General features: G+C 42.4%; 1 protein-coding gene across 1 annotated transcript in view; it reads right to left on the bottom strand.

The window, feature by feature from the left end:
* Window positions 1-20,792, bottom strand: part of ADAMTS17 (ADAM metallopeptidase with thrombospondin type 1 motif 17) — a 349,550-nt gene that overhangs the window by 119,293 nt on the left and 209,465 nt on the right. The window contains exons 13-14 of the mRNA XM_068273566.1: window positions 20,030-20,196; window positions 16,805-16,932 (exon numbers count right to left, since the gene is read on the bottom strand). Of these exons, the coding sequence (XP_068129667.1) occupies window positions 16,805-16,932; window positions 20,030-20,196 (295 nt within the window). The remainder of the gene's footprint in view (window positions 1-16,804; window positions 16,933-20,029; window positions 20,197-20,792) is intronic.

Raw genomic sequence — 20,792 nt, 5'->3', positions numbered from 1 at the left:
GAGGTGATGATATACTGTTCAGAGACTGAGAAGGGAGGTCTTTTCTTAAAGCTGAACTGAAGAAACAGAATAATGGCAGAATACCAACATGCACGCAGCAATGTCACTGTAGTAACAACAGGTCAGATTCTCTAACCATCAGTAAAATGTACCTGCAGAGAGTGCATTTAAAGGGTTACTGGTTTTTATGCAAAGTAAATAATGGGCAATGCACAAATAGCGCAACTTGCATTATGTATGTAATGCGCCCATTGCTTGTACTATGTGTGTTATGCAAGCAACATGCTTGTTATAATTATTAGCAAGTTGAGCTATTTGCACAATGTCCATTACATACTATGCACAAACGCCAGTAAAACTTACATGCAATGTCTGCACAAGTACATTTTACCGGTTAGTTAAATTTCCTGCATGTTCTAAAATTACATAATTTATAGTACCATAATTATATTTATTTGTTGACTGGCTCAATAGCGGTTTACTTAAAGAGTACCTGTAGTCAAAATAACATAATTAATAAAATTGTTTTTTTTTTTACATTGTAAAATCCTTTTGCTCCCTTACTTACATTCTGAAATTTATCACACGCGGCAACATCTTTAGTGGATGTTTAGATGATCTCTTCGGAATGCCATTTCCCACAATGCAACAAGGTTTACAGACATCAAACTGTCAGGACCATGGTCATGACATCACAGACACACACAGCCCCTAATTGAGAAAAGGTAAAGATTTCTCATGGGAATGGGGTCTCAGCTACTGAGTGGGATGAAGTTCAATCCTGGGTTATGCTGGAAACACACAATGCAATTTCCCGTCCAATCAGCAGGAAGTGGGGTGATTATTTATGACATGTCCGATCTGTTTCATATCGAGAAAGTAATCAATTTTGCAAAGTTATCAGAAAATCGATTCATTTATCGATCAGGAGCAGTTTGGACATGTAACCACGGTACAACTTCCCATCTGATCACCTGTCAATCAGACAGGAAATTGCATCGTGTGTTCCCAGCATTACAGTCCCTCTTAAAGTGAGTTTTCTGTGCAGGAATTGTTTTCATCTACAATCTGCTGCTCCTCCCCCAGTGTTTTCCAATACAAGTTTCATTTCAGTGACTGGGGTTGGCAGAAATTCATGTTTTCTTCTACAACAAAACTTGTCAGTAAAGTTTTTTTACGGTCCATCCTAAAATGGAGGACTGACTATCTGAGAAAGAATCTGATACTGAAAGTTCAGTGCCCCACTGTAAGGCTAATTCAATAAGGATGTAGGTAGGAGAATAGCTTGGCTGAAGCTGACATCAGCAGAAACACACACACTTGAGTACAGCACAGTGAGTTGGGACTGGAAGGTTTTATGTTACTGCAATCACAGTGACACAAGAGAAGATCCATAGAGATGCATGTCAGGATTCAGCAAATAATTAAACTGCAGCCATTAACCCATTTCCTACAAAGTCCAGCATTCATCCAGTCCACCTTATAAAACTGACATGAGGAAGGTGATATATTTTATGACCAATCGCTGCTTTAGCAGCACCTCCAGCAGATCACAGGTTAAAGGCAATGGCAGCAGGGGAGTAATATTGGGAATTAAGCACAGCATTAGCGGCCCAGTTGTTGAGGTTTTACAGCAAACAAGGTCAATGCTCCGACCCAAATCAAGTCAGAAACATCTCAGCAAGTTGACGTAGTTCCTAATGTCTCCCACATGTTGCTGTATTAAACTGTCTCACAGGGCGATTTACCCTTATGGATGCCAGATGTTACGTCAGGGACGTTGCTTTCCATTGTAGGGGATTAATAATACCACAGACGACTCTGTTAGTGAGCACTTCAGTCTATCATAGAATCTGTCATCTGGAAATGGGCTGTGATAGATACACACAGCATACAGTACGGGATTAGCTGCTGCAGAGAAAATGTAAGCAACACATGACAAATGCAGTGCCATGTTTGTATACAACACAATGACATGAAACATATCATTTGTAAATGGGGGGACTCACATCATTGGCAGGATGTTAAAGGATCGAGATGAGGAATAAGCTAAAATTTAAAGCACGTTTTCATCTTTTAGACAAAAGTGACAGTAAATGGTATGCAGGCAGTATTTATTACTTCTTTTGGCAATTCAAGTAAAAACAAAAAAAACCTCTAGAGTATAACTACATACTAGGAGGATTTTAGCAACAATTACACTGGGAGGGAGAAGGCACCCCAAAAAATAGCCATGGATGTAATAAATGTAAAATGGCTTACCTCTAAGAAGACGGGGTAACGGCAACTTACAAAGAAAATCAGAATTTATTTCGCCAAGTACAGCGGTGGATTGTACCCGGAATTGGTTTTGGCGCATACAGGGTCGTTGATGAAAATAGCATACGGTTAAGCATGGTACATACGTAGACATGGGACAAGCATACATAGGACAACATTAACAGCTTGTGCGTACAATGAAACAGAGCATCGTATACAGTGAAGCATGGTACATACGTATAGACAATAAAAGCATAAAAACAAAAACAAAAAGCATTACAGCATACACGTACAGTTAATGTAATACAAGCAAAGCAATTACATACACTGATAGCAGGAACAGAAAAAGAGTGGGACAAGAGGAGCAGCCTGAGAGCTGATATGAGCGCTGCCATTTTCGGCACTGGACGCTACACAGCGACACGCTCCCAACAAGACAGGTGCAACCGATTGTCCACGGAAAGTAGAGAGAAAGCAGGAAGCAGAAGCAGCGGGGCATCATGGTGGAGGCGGACAGCAGAGTTCACTCGAGCCAGGTTGCCCGAGGAGTAGCGCTTCTAGTTACAAGTCTGCACGGCTGGGTACTGAGGGCGCAGACACACTGGGGGCCCTGTGGTGCCAGGGGGGCAGCAGTGGTGGACGTGGGGCCAGGGGCCACCCCGGCTGGGCGGCAGTGGTGGACATGAGGCCGGGGGGCATCTCGGCTGGGCAGCAATTGGTGGACATAGGGCCTGGGGCACCCCGGCTGGGCAGCAGTGGTGGTGGACAGGCCAGGGCCCAGCAGGAGAGGCTAGCGGCAGCATACCTCATCTGTGGCTGCAACAGGCCCTCCTTTTCCACATGGCAGCGTGGCCGTTCCTATGGTGACTGGGGAGCCGCTGCGATTATGCCTCCTCTGCACGTGTCCCATGTTCCCCCATGCTGGCATCTTGATCTCTAGGCTGGGCGACCCGTGGTGGAGGGGGTCCGGCAGCCCCAGCATTCCTGAGCTGCGGACTACGGGTCACCCGCCCGGTGATGGGGAAGTCTCTGGCGGTGTCCCTGGGCGGCTGGTGGTGGCGGCTGGGAGTGACGGAGCGGAGCCCACGTGGCAGCTCCAGACATTCTGAGAGCCGCCCAGTGCGGTGCGGAGCCGCCGCTGCCCCTCTATGTGGTCCCGGCAGGAGAGGCAAAAACATGTGCTGCATGGATGCGGCGCTGCGTGCGGCGTCCCGGCTCCCCTGGCTCCAGAGCGGTGTTCCGGCTCCCCTGGCTCCAGAGCGGTGTTTCGGCTCCCCTGGCGAATTCCCCCAGGTCAGGCGATCCCCACCCCGCAGCGGAGCAGAGCACGCGACCTCCCGATCCTCCAGCAGCCCGCGGGGCACATCTGAGGCCCCTGCATCATCCCCAGGTGAGTGGAGGTGGTCGGGAGGTCACCAGCGGGGGAGTTAGGGGGAAAAAAGAAAAAAAGACCGGAGCCTTGTGGCCGTGGCGTCCTCACCCGGCGCCATCTTAGAAAATGTAATAATCGGACACAAAAACAATAACGCATTTCGCGGAGCACAGTCCGTTTCGTCAGATCAAATACTGTAAAGCAGATGCAAATAATTCTGAATGGATGCAGGATTATGCATATTTTGTATACAAATGTATGCAGCTTGACAATACACCAATCGAATTTTACCTCCGCAGGATTTGATTGGTTAATTTTTAAGCTGCATACATTTGCATACAAAATTTGCATAATGCTGCATCAACTCAAAATCCTTGACCATCTGTAGCACGACTACAGGAAGACACTACAGTGTCCTAAAATACATAGTGCTTCATATTGAGAATCAGCTTTATTCGCCAAGTACGACGATTGGAATTATTTCTGGTTCATAATGGGAAAAGCTACATGAGAGTGTCACTTCACTTTGCAGGCACATTTAAACATTTCAAACAAGTAATAAAGCTGCATTCCCAGGAATTGTGATATTGTGGTAAAACCCCTCCCACATTGTGATGTCAGGACCCTGGTTCTGACATCACACGGTGGGAGTATCAGAAAAAAGGAGAGAGAAGAAATCGCCTCTATGGTGCAATACCTTTAATTCTGTTTGCAAATTGCAAAAGAAATGCACGTACAAGATCGCATAAATTTGCAAACATATCTCACATGCTCAATGTTCCACTCCTCAGGCCTTGACCATGGCCAGCGGGGGACATCAACAAGGGTCCATGGTAGGTCTGGAGTCCAGGCAAGCTTCATGTTCCGGGTTATAATGACAACGCGTTTCGACACGCCAGTGTGTCTTTGTCAAGTCAGGATGACTTGACTAAATCATTTATACATAATTATTGTAAAAATGAAGCACTTTTTTTTATTACATTATTTTCACTGGAGTTCCTTTTCATAAAGGGTGCCTGCTATGCGAACTACGGCTACAAATAGCCTGCGCTCGCTATTAGTAGCCACAGTTCGCATAGCCTGCAGCCCCTGCTCCCTTTTAAACAGGATGCATCCCGATGTGCACCACTCCTGAATATGCAAATGATGCATCATGGGAAATTGCAGTTGCTCGATTAAAGCTGAATTATAACAGATACCTTCTGTTTTAAGAAGGAAATATTACATTTACCTATGCTTTTGAATAAAGGGCTGTTTGGTCTCTTTTAGCTCTTCATACCTTCCAGGTGGTTCTGGGTCACCATGAGCTGTCTGGGTATTCCTAATGTCCCTGGATACATGGTGGGGACTGGACCCCCCAAATAAGAAAAGAATAAACACAACAAAACTATAAGGCCCTGTTCACAGTGGTCTGTTGTGTTGCAGAATAAGTCTGCATGTCAACTCCCTGCCCATACAATTCCATGGGCCTGTTCACAGTAATGGATCACTTTATTCTAACTCGCTGCATGCAGGCTTCGTATTAAAGTCTATGTCTAGTCTCCATTGCAGTGCACACTCATTGTAACGCATTACACGTTATACAACTGACCACTGTGAACGTAGGCTAATTTGAGTGATGAGTGAACTGAAAAGAGAATTTCAAAATGATCAGAAGCTACAGAAATGTGTGCAGATGAAGTAATATGCAGATTTAGATTTTGCTTTACTCCCCCCTCTCAAGCTTCACAATACGTGTAATCAGAGAATACCTGCAGTCTATATCAAAACAATAAGTACTTACAGAGATATTGGATGCTGGACCAAATAACTACTGAATTAACTAAATGGTGAGATAACATTCATTAAAGAAGAATTCGTCCAGCGTCATAGTAGCATAAGTCTGATATGTGTGGGAGGGTCTGAAAGTTAAACTTACTTTTCCACACACTCAGCAGATCTTCTCTTCTTAGGTTACAGACAGTAGATCACAAAAAAGTTCTGTTTAGCAGAAGAGAATGGATCCCAGATTCTATGCAAAGCATTAGAATCTGTTCACATGAGTCCATTCGTGGCAGATTTGTTCAGTCCGTTCCAGCAAACGGAATGCAAGTATATGGAGTCTGCGATAATTCCGATTCATCGGATCCATCAAATGCTTTGCGAGTATACGGAGCAGGAGGCGACAGGTAACAGAACGCACAGATGAAAAACTGATGCCTAATGTTAAAATCAGATCTGTTCAAAGCGGATAATGGATCAGATTTTACAGGCTCAGTTTTTGATTCATGCAGTATGAACCGAACCGAAGGCACACAGAAAATCAGGCTTGTAAGTAATAAGTAAGTAATACAAGCAATACATAGCAGCAAACTTATGGACAAGGTAACTCTTTCATGGTCCAATGCACTTGTAAGCTACATTGCAGAGCATTTCCATTACTATGGATTCAGTTGGTGGATTGCTCAATCAGGTGTGACCATGTGCCACTAAATCTTGGAGATAACTGTCGCCTGACAGGAATAGGGAAACAATCCCTCTAGCAATAGTTTGTGGCAGAGGCTATACGACACGTCGATAGCCTGCAGGCTAGGGACACATTATGTTATTGAGGAGGAGGGATAGAGAGAGGCACATGGTGGAGTGGGAGGGGTAAGCAGGGAAAACAACAGCGTCAGGCAGAGTTTGTCAGGCTAGACCTCTTGCCAACGCATTGAGGATGGTCAAGGGCTGCCATACACACAATAGATTCTTGGCACAGGTGGTCATCAGTAGCCACCTCAGAAGACTTTAGCATGTGTACAAACCTTAACAGCAGGAAAATCAATAGATGCCAGACTACATTTCCAGGACCTCTCCATAACAGTAGGAGCCTAGAGTCCTGTTTGTGAGGAGGTGGACTTGTAGTTCATGGGAAGTAAGTGGTGAGAGACCTACGTCGGCTGACAGGAAACTAGCTTGTGTAGATAGCTGCACAGCTACACGCAGGGATCTTACATTTGAAAAGTTAATTTCCAAAGGTCATATGTATAATTTACACTAATCAACATGACAGCTTTGAAAAGTTGCCTTGTTCACCTTTCAGTTTAATTCAGCATTAAGCAACAATGGGGCAAGGGAAAGCCATAAGCAGAAACAGCAGACACCAACTAATTAGTAAGGAAACAGCAGTGATTGGACATTTGTAACCCTCCCTTCCTGATGGCACTTGGCCAGTAGTATTGTATCATACTCATGTACATGTCATTTTCTCCAGGTCTGATAAGACAACTGTCATCTTATATCCCCCATAACTCCAACTCTTAAATTAGGAAATCTATTTCATTTATCAACACACCAGTTTCATCTCTAGAACTAATTGGGTCAAATTCCCCTGTAGACTCTACTGACACCCTATATTTGCCAGCATCTGCTTAGCTCTCCTTCACTTACTCTATCCATCTATGCCTGAAATATTGCTTGTGTGCTGCATCCCGCCAATTACACTGGAGTCTTGGCCTGAGCCTAGCACTGAAAGCTGCGCACAACTCAGATATGTGAGAGGGAAGCAGTTCAGGAATTAGCTTCAGTCTTGTCACTTTTCTGGAACGCGGAACATATATTGTGCACTGCTCAAGTTTTCCTTCTGCATTTCATGCTCCAGCCTCTCTGGCTGTACTCATGCATAGTATGTATCACAAGTCTGAAAAATTACCCCAAGAGAATACAGTTATACACCCAAAGGATACAATAGCCAAATGTATCAATTACTGGTAGATATGGATGTTAGATTAAATGCTTATGCAAAGTAAAAGTGATCTTTGCTTTAAAAGGGTAGCTGAACTACACAGAGTGGGAAAAAAATTACAGACACCCGTTATTTGAAAGTAAACCAGTCCAACAGTGATGTAACTATGCAGAGTTCCTTACATACGGAAAGCTCAGCTTCGGACGACGCAGTTATCACAGAAGTTAATGTCAAAACGGGTAAGACAAAAGATTTAGGTGACTATAAAAGAGAGAGATGATCATTGGTGCATGAAGAGCTGGCGCTAGCATCTCTGAAATGACAAATCTTAATTTTCTCACCCAACAGTATCTCGGGTGTTCAGAATGTCAGTTGAGAAAAAAAACTTCAAGCGATAAGGACTATTCTGGTCTAAAAAGGCTGGTGAACGAGAAAGGTGAAAAGAGAGTAGTATGCACATTCTGCAGCAACAGAAGGGCAACAACATGATAAATGAAAGCTGAATTCAATGCAGGTGCATCACAAAGCATTTCCCAATGCACAACAAGATGGATTTTGCAAAGGATAGGGTTTAGCAGCAGGATACCATCAAGAGTGCCTTTGGTATTACAGAAAAATAGGAAAAGATGTGGGCCATTGCCACCATGCTCGATCAATCTCAAATTGGTTTGAGGAACATCAACCAGAGTTTACGCTGCTTCCATAGCCAGCTCAGTCCCCTGACCCTAATCCTATTGAGCGTTTGTAGGACAACGTTGAAAGATCACTTCGAAGCTTGGACACTCCACCATCCAATCTGACCCAACTTAGAGCTGCCATTATATCAGCATGGGCCAACATTCCTCAGCAACTGCATCAGCATCTTGTTGAGTCCATGCCAAGAAGAATATCGCCTGTGATCAGAGCTAAAGGTGGACCAACTCGTTATTAGAGGGTGCCTAACATTTTTGACCCACTCGGTGTATGTGAAAACTACTGTATATAGAACTGAGACATCACTAGGAATAGACTGCAGTCTGTTGCATGTCAACTACCAGTGATGATGGCAACTCTGTGCCCTGCTGCCAACTACAACATGTGCTTGCTCTAAAAAATACAGATAACTGAAAAAAGAGCATGCTGGGTATGGTGAAAACCACTTCCTTAAAGTAGAACTCTCTCAAGTAAACGTGTAGTGGGAAAGAGTAATGAATAATCACTTATTCATCTACACTCCAATAGTGAGTGAAGAGTTTGCCATGCATACGCTGTTTTCCACAGAAGGTTGAGCTACACACTTATTGCGCAGTTCAGCCTCCCAGCTGCTGGTCACAAGCACCTTTCAGCTGCAATTACATGCAAACCTAGACTGGACTCCTTTAGAAATTGTAAGCTATTAAGTGGCAAAAGTTGTCAACCATCACCTGGTATCAAAGTACAGAGAGGACTGCAAAATGTTTAGAGAAACAGCAGTCATGAAATTGCAATCACACCCACCACCTGCAATGCAAAGCTTTTGTAATGTAACCAAATAGTGCTGGATTGACTATAAAAGTCCTTACTTCTTTGGCTTGAATGTTACTGCAAGTGTACAACCATCATTTCTGAACCCAGGATTATATACTGGGTTATTCATGAAATATGTTGGCGCTTTATAAAGCAATAATAATAATGTTGTTTGCCTTTGGCAATCATTACTATCAACTTATATAATCCAGGTAAATAATTCTAGCTTCACATGAAAATGTAATGCAAATTGTTTGCAGTTTGGAACTGAACCAATCAAATTCACTTCCTGTTAATTGGGGGCGGGGCAGGAGCAAAGCAGGTGGTTTAGAAACAAATACTATAGTGCACACCCAACTCACCAGTGGGGCGTAACATAATACGTATGCGGGGCAGGAGTAGTGGTCGATTGATGGGCCGTAGCATCACACTGCACTGAACAGCTGTGGTTTGGTCGATTTTCAGTATGATTTCAAACTTACTGAATGTCAGTGTGTGAAGAGAATGGAACCCTTTCTGGTCAGATTCTGAATGGAGAGGGTTCAATCACATTGATGTGTGTATGGGTACATTCAAACTTGACTTTATTTACACGTATGTGAAGGTCAATACTAACAGTACTTCACAAATAAAAATATGCACTTTCTGGTACCAGAAAGGTTAAGTTAATGGGCACAGTGAGCCCACATTTCTGCCCTGAGCAGCTGGACTTGTTAAACACAATAATGCTGGAAAAGCACACTTTGTTATTATGCCTAATGCTGGGAACAGAACTCAGTAATAAGAAGTGGGCGGGACAAGCTTAGAATGACGGGCTGAAGCCTTTGAGAGTAACTGCTTCAATTGCTCTGCACAGAGCTTTCCCCGATCCCTCTCCAAACTCTAAAACTGCTGAGCAGGCCATTCAGCACTCAGAAGTTTGCTGATCAAAACTTCTCCAGCTTCTCTTCTGTACAGTGTTGTTAGTATCTCCGTGTTTTACTAAAAAAAAAACCCTCTTTGACAAAGGCTTGTGAAAGAGTGAGCGTGGCTGTGCTTCCATCTATGAGCGACCGTGGTGGCACTGCTCAGACACAGTAGGGCTCCAGCCTGCACACTAGCAAGCTGTAGGGCTCCACGCTACTGCACAAGCATGAGGCGTCCTGTGTCTGTATAGTGCAGCCGTGCTCGTCCACAGATGGGAGTGCAGGCGCAAACTTCCAGAGGTTCCTGGTGTCCAGCGGTGGTCGGGAGGAGGACCTGGGGAGACTCGAGGATCCTGAGGATTCCTTCTTCTGAGGTAAGTATTTGAATTTCTCTCCCATTTATGTTTCAGGTTTACATTAACTAAAAATGTGATACTCAAAGCAATTAAACAGTCACTATAAAAATACATTTTTTGAGCAGTGTGTTTGTATGTCTTTTTAAGAGAAAAAAAAATGGGCAAAATCACATTTTTAATATACAACTTATAAAAACAATTAAAAGAATCACAATGCTTTTTTTAACATAGCTATCTGAGCTACTGAAAAATATTCTGATAAAACCTTATCAAAAGCCCAAATCTGCTCCTTTTTGAAAAGTGGGCACTACGCGCAGTGATCACTTAGGGCTAGTTCCCACTACGAACACAAATTGCTAATCAATCACAATAGTGTTTGCGGTTTCAAGTTGACTTTCGTGATTTCCGTTCAACAGAATGAGAATCAAATTGCAATCGCCCCCAACAATGCATGCAGGATGTTTGTGATTGATGCACATTGCAAACCCTGCAGTGAGAATGATCCCATAGGGGTCAATTAGCAACAGCGCTTTGCTGATCGCCAGCTGTCAGCAAATCCCTGAAAACCAGCCCTTAGTGGGGTGAAGTTTATAAACTGGATAAGTCCAAGTTCTGAGAAATAAGTAAAGGTGGCCACACACGATGCAATAGAATGATCTGATTTTAGGGCAATTCGATAAAAACAATCAGCTTTTCTGAAAAAGCTAACGCTTTTTTTTTTATTCGAGCAAGAAATCCGATCGGGTTTCCCATTTTTTATTGATGAAAGTCTATCGGGAGTGCTGGATTTTTATGATCAATTTATGAAAATTGAATGGTGTAGAGTATATTGTCAGTTCCCTTATATATACTTCCAAGCCATTTTCTCAGAGTTTTCAATCATTTTTTTCATAATTGTGTGAATATTGAACACGTGTGTGGTACATTGGTCAGATTTTTTTAAATGTTACAATCAACCAGTCATAAAAATTGATTGCAATTCTGGAATTGAAAAGATATTTTAAAAATTGTATGGTGTGTGGCCACCTTAAAGAGAACCTGTACTGGGTAAAAATATTTAAAATAAACACAAGAGGTAACTTCAAATGAACATTACATAGTTACCTTGCCATCAGTTCCTCTCAGAAGCTCACCATTCTCTTCTGACAATAATCCCTTCCAGTTCTGACAATATTTTGTCAGATCTGAAATATATCAGTTGCTGTCAGTTAAGGCTGAGAGGAAAACTGATGTACCGGGTAATGTCCATGTTTCCTATGGCTCAAGTGGGCGATGTTACAGTTTAACTGTGTGCTGACCTGAAAGCTGTTATGGGTAATGGCCATTTTCAAAATGGAGGATGGAAAATTCCCTTGATCACAGTGAACAAACAGGACACAGGACAGGAGAAAGACACTGAGCAGTAGACTACATGGAAGGTAAGACTTTTAATTTTCAGTTCAGGTTTTCTTTAAGACAGCTCCTAGCCAGCACCTTTCCACTGCTTGGGCTGGAATGGCCCCGTAGAAAATCACTGCAATGAGGATGAAACTATTTAGAGAGGCTAAAGATGGCTTCAGAAAACCGATGAGCAGTCAGCAGTGCTCAGTCTGCTATGTGACTCTGTGGTCCTGAGTATATACTTATGCAATCTCTGTTAAAAAGATCTGTCATTATACATTTTAGCCTGTTATGAAGTTATGAGAAGATATAGCATTAAGGGTCTTTCTATTCGAAACAGTCTGTAATTTATATTGGAATGTAGCTTTTAGGAAGAACCACTATTTATTTTATGTAGTTATAAAAAGTAAAGTCATTTTCTACATTTAAAAATATTCTTCAAACTGAAGCAGCTGTATAATCTTCAAGCCTGGAAACCTCAGCAGTATGGGCCAATAATGTAAACTTTCATCTAGGAACTATTACAGGATGAGTGCACAGCAAAATACTAAATCAGCCTTCAAACTGCTCCTCCCCCATCCATAAAGAAATGAAAACACACCCAGAGTAAGAGGGATGTGGGGGCTGACATATTTATTTCCTTTTAAACAATGCAAATTGCCTGGCTGCCCTGCTGATCCTCTGCCTCGAATGTTTTTAACCATAGAGCCTGAACATACCTGCAGATCAGGTGTTTCTGATTGAAGTATGACTGGATTAGCCGCATGCTTGTTTCAGGTGTGTGATTCAGACACTACTGATGCTAGAAAGATCAGCAGGACAGCCAACTGGTATTGTTTAAAAAAAATCAATATGCCAACCTCCCTATCCCTGCCACTTCAGGTTCCCTTTAAAACGTATTTCTGATTTTGCCTGCTGAAGAGACATGAGAATCTTACAGATGCTTGTGTTTTATAGACTATAATAATAATTCCTCTAAACAACAGTCTGCACACTGTATACCAAGGTTGATATAGCGTGGCGGCACTAGTCTTGGCTGGCTCCTGTTGTCTCTTCTTGTTCTCTTCAAACAACCTACTACTATCCTCTCTGTGGCAACTCTTTAAGCACAAGTGCACAGAGACCTTTGAGTTCTGCTCACTTTCAGTTTATGTACATCTTATGTCCCAACTATACAAGGGAACAAGAAACTGGGGTCAATCCACAGTCAAACTGATCAACTGACACTAAACTGCCATTGACCCGCAGTCAAACTCATTCTACACAGACATTAAACAGAGCTCAAAGGTCCGCGTACACTAGCTCTAAATATCAATATCTGTTCTTGTCTCTACCCAGCAAGCAGGAGAGTTAACCAAAGGGAAGGATACTGCAGAGAGCAATAATTATACCTATCTACAAATCACAGATGAGCGAGTATTGACTTGTTTACATGGGCAGTCAAACTATGCAGTTGCCTAGTGATACTTTCACCAAACAAATGTCACCTGGTCAAAAAGGGTTGAAGGCAACATTTCACTGGTGGTGATTTAGCTCACATTCCACATCAGACTGTAAACACTTGGTAAGAAATGCATTCATTCTGTACAAACACAGTAATCAATGAGTGGCAGAGTTTAACATACCAATTATGGCTCCAAAGTATTGCTACAGGTATTGGCAGCAGTGAGTGGTTTGCAGGGGGACATTTGGTAATGCAATCAGACCAGCAGTCAAGCTATGTACCCACGTTACGATTTTCCTAACGCTTTTCCCGGTGATTTTTTGAATGCTGAGTGGTCGAATCCACGATATCGTGATGTGGGTACAGTCACACGACCACACGAACGTCGCAATAACAACCGTCACAGCGGATCGGTTCACTAAGATCCCCTACGACTCCCACGCAAAGAACCGCGATCGCTTGAAGTCTCGTTCAATCCCGATGTGTAGCGTCGCGTAACACCATGCATACAGCAGGAAGAAGCGTTGCTTGACGACCGTAGTCAAGGGCACTTCGCAGGGCCCGTCAGGTGGTGAGTAAAGGGCTTTATGTAGAGGAAATGGGCAGAAGATAGAGCAGACAGTGGCCACTTTACTATACCCACTTCATTAAAGGGAATGTCCAAGCAAAATAAAAAAATGAGTTTCACTTACCTGAGGCTTCTACCAGCCCCATGCAGCCATCCTGTGCCCTCGTAGTCACTCACTGCTGCTCCAGTCCCCCACAGGCAGCTTGCCGACCTTGGAGGTCGGCGGGCCGCATTGCGTACATTTTTACGCATTCCCGCCAGTGCAGGAACATTAACAGATACATTTTTACGCATTACTGGTTCAATGCGTAAAAATGTACGCATTGAACCAGTAACGCGTAAAAATGTATTTGTTAATGTTCCTGCACTGGCGGGAATGCGTAAAAATGTACGCAATGCGGCCCGCCGACCTCCGAGGTCGGAAAGCTGCCAGCAGGGGACTGGAGCAGCAGTGAGTGACTACGAGGGCACAGGATGGCTGCATGGGGCTGGTAGAAGCCCCAGGTAAGTGAAACTCATTTTTTTATTTTGCTTGAACCTTCCCTTTAAGTTGGGAAACACCAGGAATAAGAAAAAAGGTCATCATATGTGCATGCACACATTTACTACTAGGAAGCAGAGTAGAAGAAAAGAGATGATCATCTAGTCATCCAAGACTGTCCATTGTTCCCCTAATAATTCCGATGTAGAAGTAAAAAACCTACCATGCATTGGGACCAGTTAACAATGCAGCACTTTTTAGATAACAATGTAATGCAATGGAGGTGTTCCCACTGCAGCAATTCAATTTTTTCTTAGTACAAACACGGTACATGTAGCATTTTTTACAATCACTGTAAAATTGCTTGAAAATTTATTTTAAAAAAATTGCAATTGCTGAGCGCTTGTTATTGCTTTTGCAATTTGTCCTGTGAACTAGCCCTTACAGAAACCTGAAAAAAAGTATTTGCTGCCTTTGGGATTTTCTATATTAATGTATATTTTCCACACAGAATAGTATCTGATGTTTGAATGAAATGTAACATCATTTAAAAAAAAGATCCGGCATAAACACTTGACATAGTTTCTATTATTGTACAGGGAGTGCAGAATTATTAGGCAAGTTGTATTTTTGACGAATAATGCTATTATTGAACAACCATGTTCTCAATGAACCCAAAAAACTCATTAATAGCAAAGCTGAATATTTTTGAAAGTAGTTTTTAGTTTGTTTTTAGTTTTAGCTATTTTAGGGGGATATCTGTGTGTGCAGGTGACTATTATTGTGCATAATTATTAGGCAATTTAACAAAAAACAAATATATACCCATTTCAATTATTTATTTTTACCAGTGAAACCAATATAACATCTCAACATTCACAAATATACATTTCTGACATTCAAAAACAAAACAAAAACAAATCAGTGACCAATATAGCCACCTTTCTTAGCAAGGACACTCAAAAGCCTGCCATCCATGGATTCTGTCAGTGTTTTGATCTGTTCACCATCAACATTGTGTGCAGCAGCAACCACAGCCTCCCAGACACTGTTCAGAGAGGTGTACTGTTTTCCCTCCTTGTAAATTTCACATTTTATGATGGACCACAGGTTCTCAATGGGGTTCAGATCAGGTGAACAAGGAGGCCATGCCATTAGTTTTTCTTCTTTTATACCCTTTCTTGCCAACCACGCTGTGGAGTACTTGGACGTGTGTGATCGAGCATTGTCCTGCATGAAAATCATGTTTTTCTTGAAGGATGCAGATTTCTTCCTGTACCACTGCTTGAAGAAGGTGTCTTCCAGAAACTGGCAGTAGGACTGGGAGTTGAGCTCGACTCCATCCTCAACCCGAAAAGGCCCCAGAAGCTCATCTTTGATGATACCAGCCCAAACCAGTACTCCACCTCCACCTTGCTGGCGTCTGAGTCAGACTGGAGCTCTCTGCCCTTTACCAATCTAGCCACGGGCCCATCCATCTGGCCCATCAAGACTCTAGAAAAATCAGTCTTGAGATATTTCTTGGCCCAGTCTTGACGTTTCAGCTTGTGTCTTGTTCAGTGGTGGTCGTCTTTCAGCCTTTCTTACCTTGGCCATGTCTCTGAGCATTGCACACCTTGTGCTTTTGGGCACTCCAGTGATGTTGCAGCTCTGAAATATGGCCAAACTGGTGGCAAGTGGCATCTTGGCAGCTGCACGCTTGACTTTTCTCAGTTCATGGGCAGTTATTTTGCGCCTTGATTTTTCCACACGCTTCTTGCGACCCTGTTGACTATTTTTAATGAAACGCTTGATTGTTCGATGATCACGCTTCAGAAGCTTTGCAATTTTAAGAGTGCTGCATGCCTCTGCAAGATATCTCACTATTTTTGACTTTTCTGAGCCTGTCAGGTCCTTCTTTTGACCCATTTTGCCAAAGGAAAGGAAGTTGCCTAATAATTATGCACACCTGATATAGGGTGTTGATGTCATTAGACCACACCCCTTCTCATTACAGAGATGCACATTACCTAATATGCTTTCGAGCCTATACAGCTTGGAGTAAGACAACATGCATAAAGAGGATGATGTGGTCAAAATACTCATTTGCCTAATAATTCTGCACTCCCTGTATTTCAGTTATTTAAAACCTTGTTCAGGATCATGTTTTTAATGCATATTGCATAGCATAGCTTACTCCTGTAGTACTATTGTGGAAGCCACACAGCGCAGGATCCCTGATGCATCAAGCTCTGTCAACTGTCCAAAGGATCTGCACACTTGTGTCAAAAGTTGAAAAGTACTTTATTGCCGGACGTAACTGAAAAAATTAAAAAATGTCACAAACAGTCCAATTCACATATGATTAGACTGTCTCTGCCATTTTCACAACTGCCAATAAAGTACTTTTGCAACTATTGACACAAGTGCAGACCTGACATTTTCCTATCGATAATGTTCAACCTACAAGCATGTGTACAAGCATAATGTGTTGTACTAATCTTCTGTCCCCCCCCCACCCCCCCCCCCCCAGTATAAGTAGCAGTTTAGCAGTAGTGTCTCTTATCTAACCCATGGCTCCTGCAGGGATTGCAGACCTCTCCTGTCTTGCTCAGCTCCCCCTAGTGATGGCTTCTACTGATAATGCGATGAGCAGAAGCCGTCACTTGAGGAGCATTGTGGAAGAGTAGATCCTCTGTGACTGTGATCCCTGCGGGAGGCTGGGAGCCATGGATTAGGTAAGGCATGCTGCCACTACACAATACACGGGGATCAGGAGACTGAAATTGCAGAGGAAATGAGAAGGGATTTAATATCTTCTACTTCAGTCACAGCTAGAAATTAGGAAAAGATAAGTGAACTACTCCACCTGGCACCTGCCATGGACACAAAGATCGGCCTCATAAGGACCACATGGTGTTCCATCCAAGACTCTTTCCGCCACCAGCACTGGAGCCTCACGACCAACGGGAGTGCAGTACAGCTCACATGGTTTATCTACAAGTAAAGAAATGGTGTGAAATCGATCAATAACCCTCTGCTACATTTTAACAATATTTGTAGTTTTATATGTCTTTATATCTAACAGATTCATTTAATTATATAATGAAAACATTGTCTGGTGTGAAGTGTTTACTATTTAGGAAACTCACAGAGGGCATATCAAATTATAAAGAAATGTAAGATTTGCTTTGAAAAAGAAATATTAAACAAAAAACAATTCAGGACACTGAGTTAATTAAATAATGATTAAAACACAAAACAAGCAACCCCCCCCCCCCCCCCACACACACACACACACAAAACGTTGTCGTCTGCTTGAGACTGCGCACATCTGTTAATTTACCAATCTTTGGGTAACCCTCACTATGTTTCAAAATTAAATATGATAGCTAAAAGTAAAGGAAATTCAGTCGAGTTTGTTGGATCACTTATGATATCCCAACGGAAGAGTCTTGTAAATCTTTGGCCCAGTAACTGTAATCGATTATATGGTGACCAGAAATAGTGTGTAACAAAATCAGTGAATATACCAATTCCAGTTTGACAGGAACCAGAAATGGTCTATTAGCTCCCTGCAAACTTCTGTTTCTGCTTAAGAAATCATGGTTACAACAGGTGCTCCCTACTGTAGTAGTAAATAGGGGTATGCTTTTAATATACAAAAAATAGTGACGATTGAATGTATACATGACATGACCACACATAATAATAAAATCATACTCCTATTTACTATTAAGTGGTGCTGCTGCAGGGTCTTTGGGGGACTAATTGGTAGGTTTTATTTTTATCATTTGGTGCCATAGGCAGAGCATCTCGCTTTACCCACACCCCACAAAAATACTATGATTGCACACTTTGCTAAAAATAGTCCAATGTACAGTTTCAACCTTACCTCCTACGTCACCTGCTACTGCTCTGATAACCGTAGCCAGAAGTTTTTCCTGACAAACAACCCTTTTCCTAATGAAACCCTGTCACCTGAGCCTAGCCCTAGCCTTTACGTCATCATTGACTTCACTTGTTAACATGGATTGCACTGCTGACACTCAGTGTCACACATGCCTATATACACACATACATAATCCGATAATAATAATAATGATCCGAACATTTATATAGCGCTTTACTCCTGGCGGACTCAAAGCGCTCAAGAGCTGCAGCCACTGGGACGCGCTCAAGAGGCCACCCTGCAGTATTAGGGAGTCTTGCCTTGAACTCCTTACTGAATAGGTACTGACCCTAGCCAGGATTCGAACCCTGGTCTCCCATGTCAAAGGCAGTGCCCTTAACCAGTACACTATCTAGCCACTACTAAGCAATGCACTGGCCTTCAAGCCTGCAGTAGCAGGTGAGGTAGGAGGTAAGGTTGAAACTGTACATTGGACTATTTTTATCAAAGTGTGCAATCATAGTATTTTTGCGGGGTGTGGGTAAAGCGAGATGCTCTGCCCATGGCACCAAATGATAACAATAAAACCTACCAATTAGTCCCCCAAAGACCCTGCAGCAGCACCACTTAATAGTAAATAGGAATATGATTTTACTATATAAAAAAAAATTACAAATACAATTATGCATGAATGCTCATCATGCGTACACAGACATACTAAACCACTACATGTACAGTTAGGAAATACAAAAACTGCACTGCTCATTATAACCAGCAGGATGCTGTCTGTCTCCTCTCCACCATGCTGCTTGCACTGTGCTACTTACCTCTCTGTTGCCCTCCAGCTACCCCTCTCCCTGCTCATAGTTGCTAAAAAACACAACCCTAACAGCAGCAAATGTGTTTTTCTCTAGTAGAGTGGAAAGGAAGAAAGCTTTCCAAGTTCTCTTCTCTGCCAAGTAAGGTGCAGACTCTCTTGTCTACTTCCACCTCCTTTGCTGCAGGCTTCTAAGGTCAGCTGAAACTGAAGGCTTAAAGGCCAGTGCATTGCTTAGCAGTGGAAAACTCCTACCTAGGACCCTCAGTTCCACAGCGAGAGGGTGCAATGCGTGCCCCTACCACTTGTGTAGGAAGCCTATGCCTAGAAAAAGCCTTGCTTACAAGACTAGAATTTCTTAAGGTTTAATTTCCATGAAGGAACATGATAAACGAAGGTGGTATGCTCTCCCCATATTTGTATGAGGTTCTCTGAGTATTCTGGTTTCCTCCCACAATCCAAGGGTCTACTTGCAGATTAAATCTGTATATTAAAGGGGAACTGATATGGAGGCTGCCATGTTTATTTCCTTTTAAGCAATACCAGTTGCCTGGCAGCCCTGCTGATCCTCTGCCTCTAATACTATTAGCCATAGCCCCTGAACAAGCATGCAGCAGATCAGGTGTTTCAGAAATTAAAGTCAGATCTGACAAGTCTAGCTGCATGCTTGTTTCTGGTGTTATTCAGATACTACTGCAGAGAAATAGACCAGCAGGACTGCCAGGTAACTGGTATTGATTACAAGAAAATAAATATGGCAGCCTCTGTATCCCTATTACTTCAGTTCCCCTTTAAAGTAACAGTGAAGGCGAAATATAATGAATTGTATGTGTAGTACAGCTAAGAAATAGAACATTAGTAGCAAAGAAAAGTCTCATATTTTTATTTTCAGTTATATTGCTTTTTTTATACATTGCATCATTCTTTAATATTTGAAGTTTACAAACTACATTCTGCGTTTTTAACTATGAAACAGAGCAGAGCTAATGACCCTGTGAACTTCCCTGCCATAAAATCTTATCTGAAGCTGTCTTTCACGGTTTCTTTGATGTATAAGTGCTTCAGAAAACCGCACTGTAGCCGACCAAGTTTGGTAGGAGAGCTCAGAGAAGCTCTTTTGCATAGATAACAACTTCCTGTACTGGAAACAATATCAGACTCATATCTTTGCTACTAATGTTCTATTTCTTAGCTGTACTACACATACAATTTATTATATCTTAAGTTTATTTTCACTTCAGATTCCCTTTAAGTCTGGCACTCAAATGGCTCAAGTACGTATGTGACCATGGGGTCACTTTGGGGTCAGGGTACAGTATCATTATTCTCTAAGAAGTGCTACAGAAGTGAGAAAAAAACAGGCATTGGCAATGTATTTAACGTACCATCCATAATTACAGCCGTAAAGAGACTTTTCTTCTTGTTGCTGCTGCGGTCATGGGATTGACACTGATGGTCCCTGAAGCTTGAACCACCTTTTGGACATGGGGAATTCTCGCACACCATGTGCTCTACGCTTGCCCCTTTGCAGCTACGACCTCCTGGTCCCGGACTGTCAAATAAGGAAATGACATAATCAGGACCTGATTGCTTATGGCAGTGGTTCCCAACCTTTTTGGAGTCGTGACACATCAAACCAAACGTTCAGATCTCCGTGACACGTAGACTAAATGCATGTAATGAGAGACAGCGTTTCCCCACTAAATGCACATAAGAGAGAGCGTTTCACCAGTAAATGCAGGTAATGACAGACTTCACAGTAAATGCACGTAATGAGAGACAGCGTTTCCCCAGTAAATGCACATAATAAGAGACAGCTTCTCACCAGTAAATGCACATAATAAGAGACAGCTTTTTACCAGTAAATGCACATAAGAGACAGCTTTTCACCAGTAATTGCACATAAGAGACCTCTTTTCACCAGTAAATGCACATAATAAGAGACAGCTTTTCACCAGTAAATGCACATAATAGGAGACAGCTTTTTACCAGTAAATGCACATAAGAGACAGCTTTTCACCAGTAATTGCACATAAGAGACCTCTTTTCACCAGTAATTGCACATAAGAGACCTCTTTTCACCAGTACATGCACATAATAAGAGACAGCTTTTCACAAGTAAATGCACATAATAAGAGCCAGCTTTTC

The sequence above is a fragment of the Hyperolius riggenbachi genome, chromosome 3, assembly GCF_040937935.1.
Source record: "Hyperolius riggenbachi isolate aHypRig1 chromosome 3, aHypRig1.pri, whole genome shotgun sequence".
Lineage (NCBI taxonomy): Eukaryota > Metazoa > Chordata > Amphibia > Anura > Hyperoliidae > Hyperolius > Hyperolius riggenbachi.
This window is presented reverse-complemented; position numbering and strand designations above follow the sequence as displayed.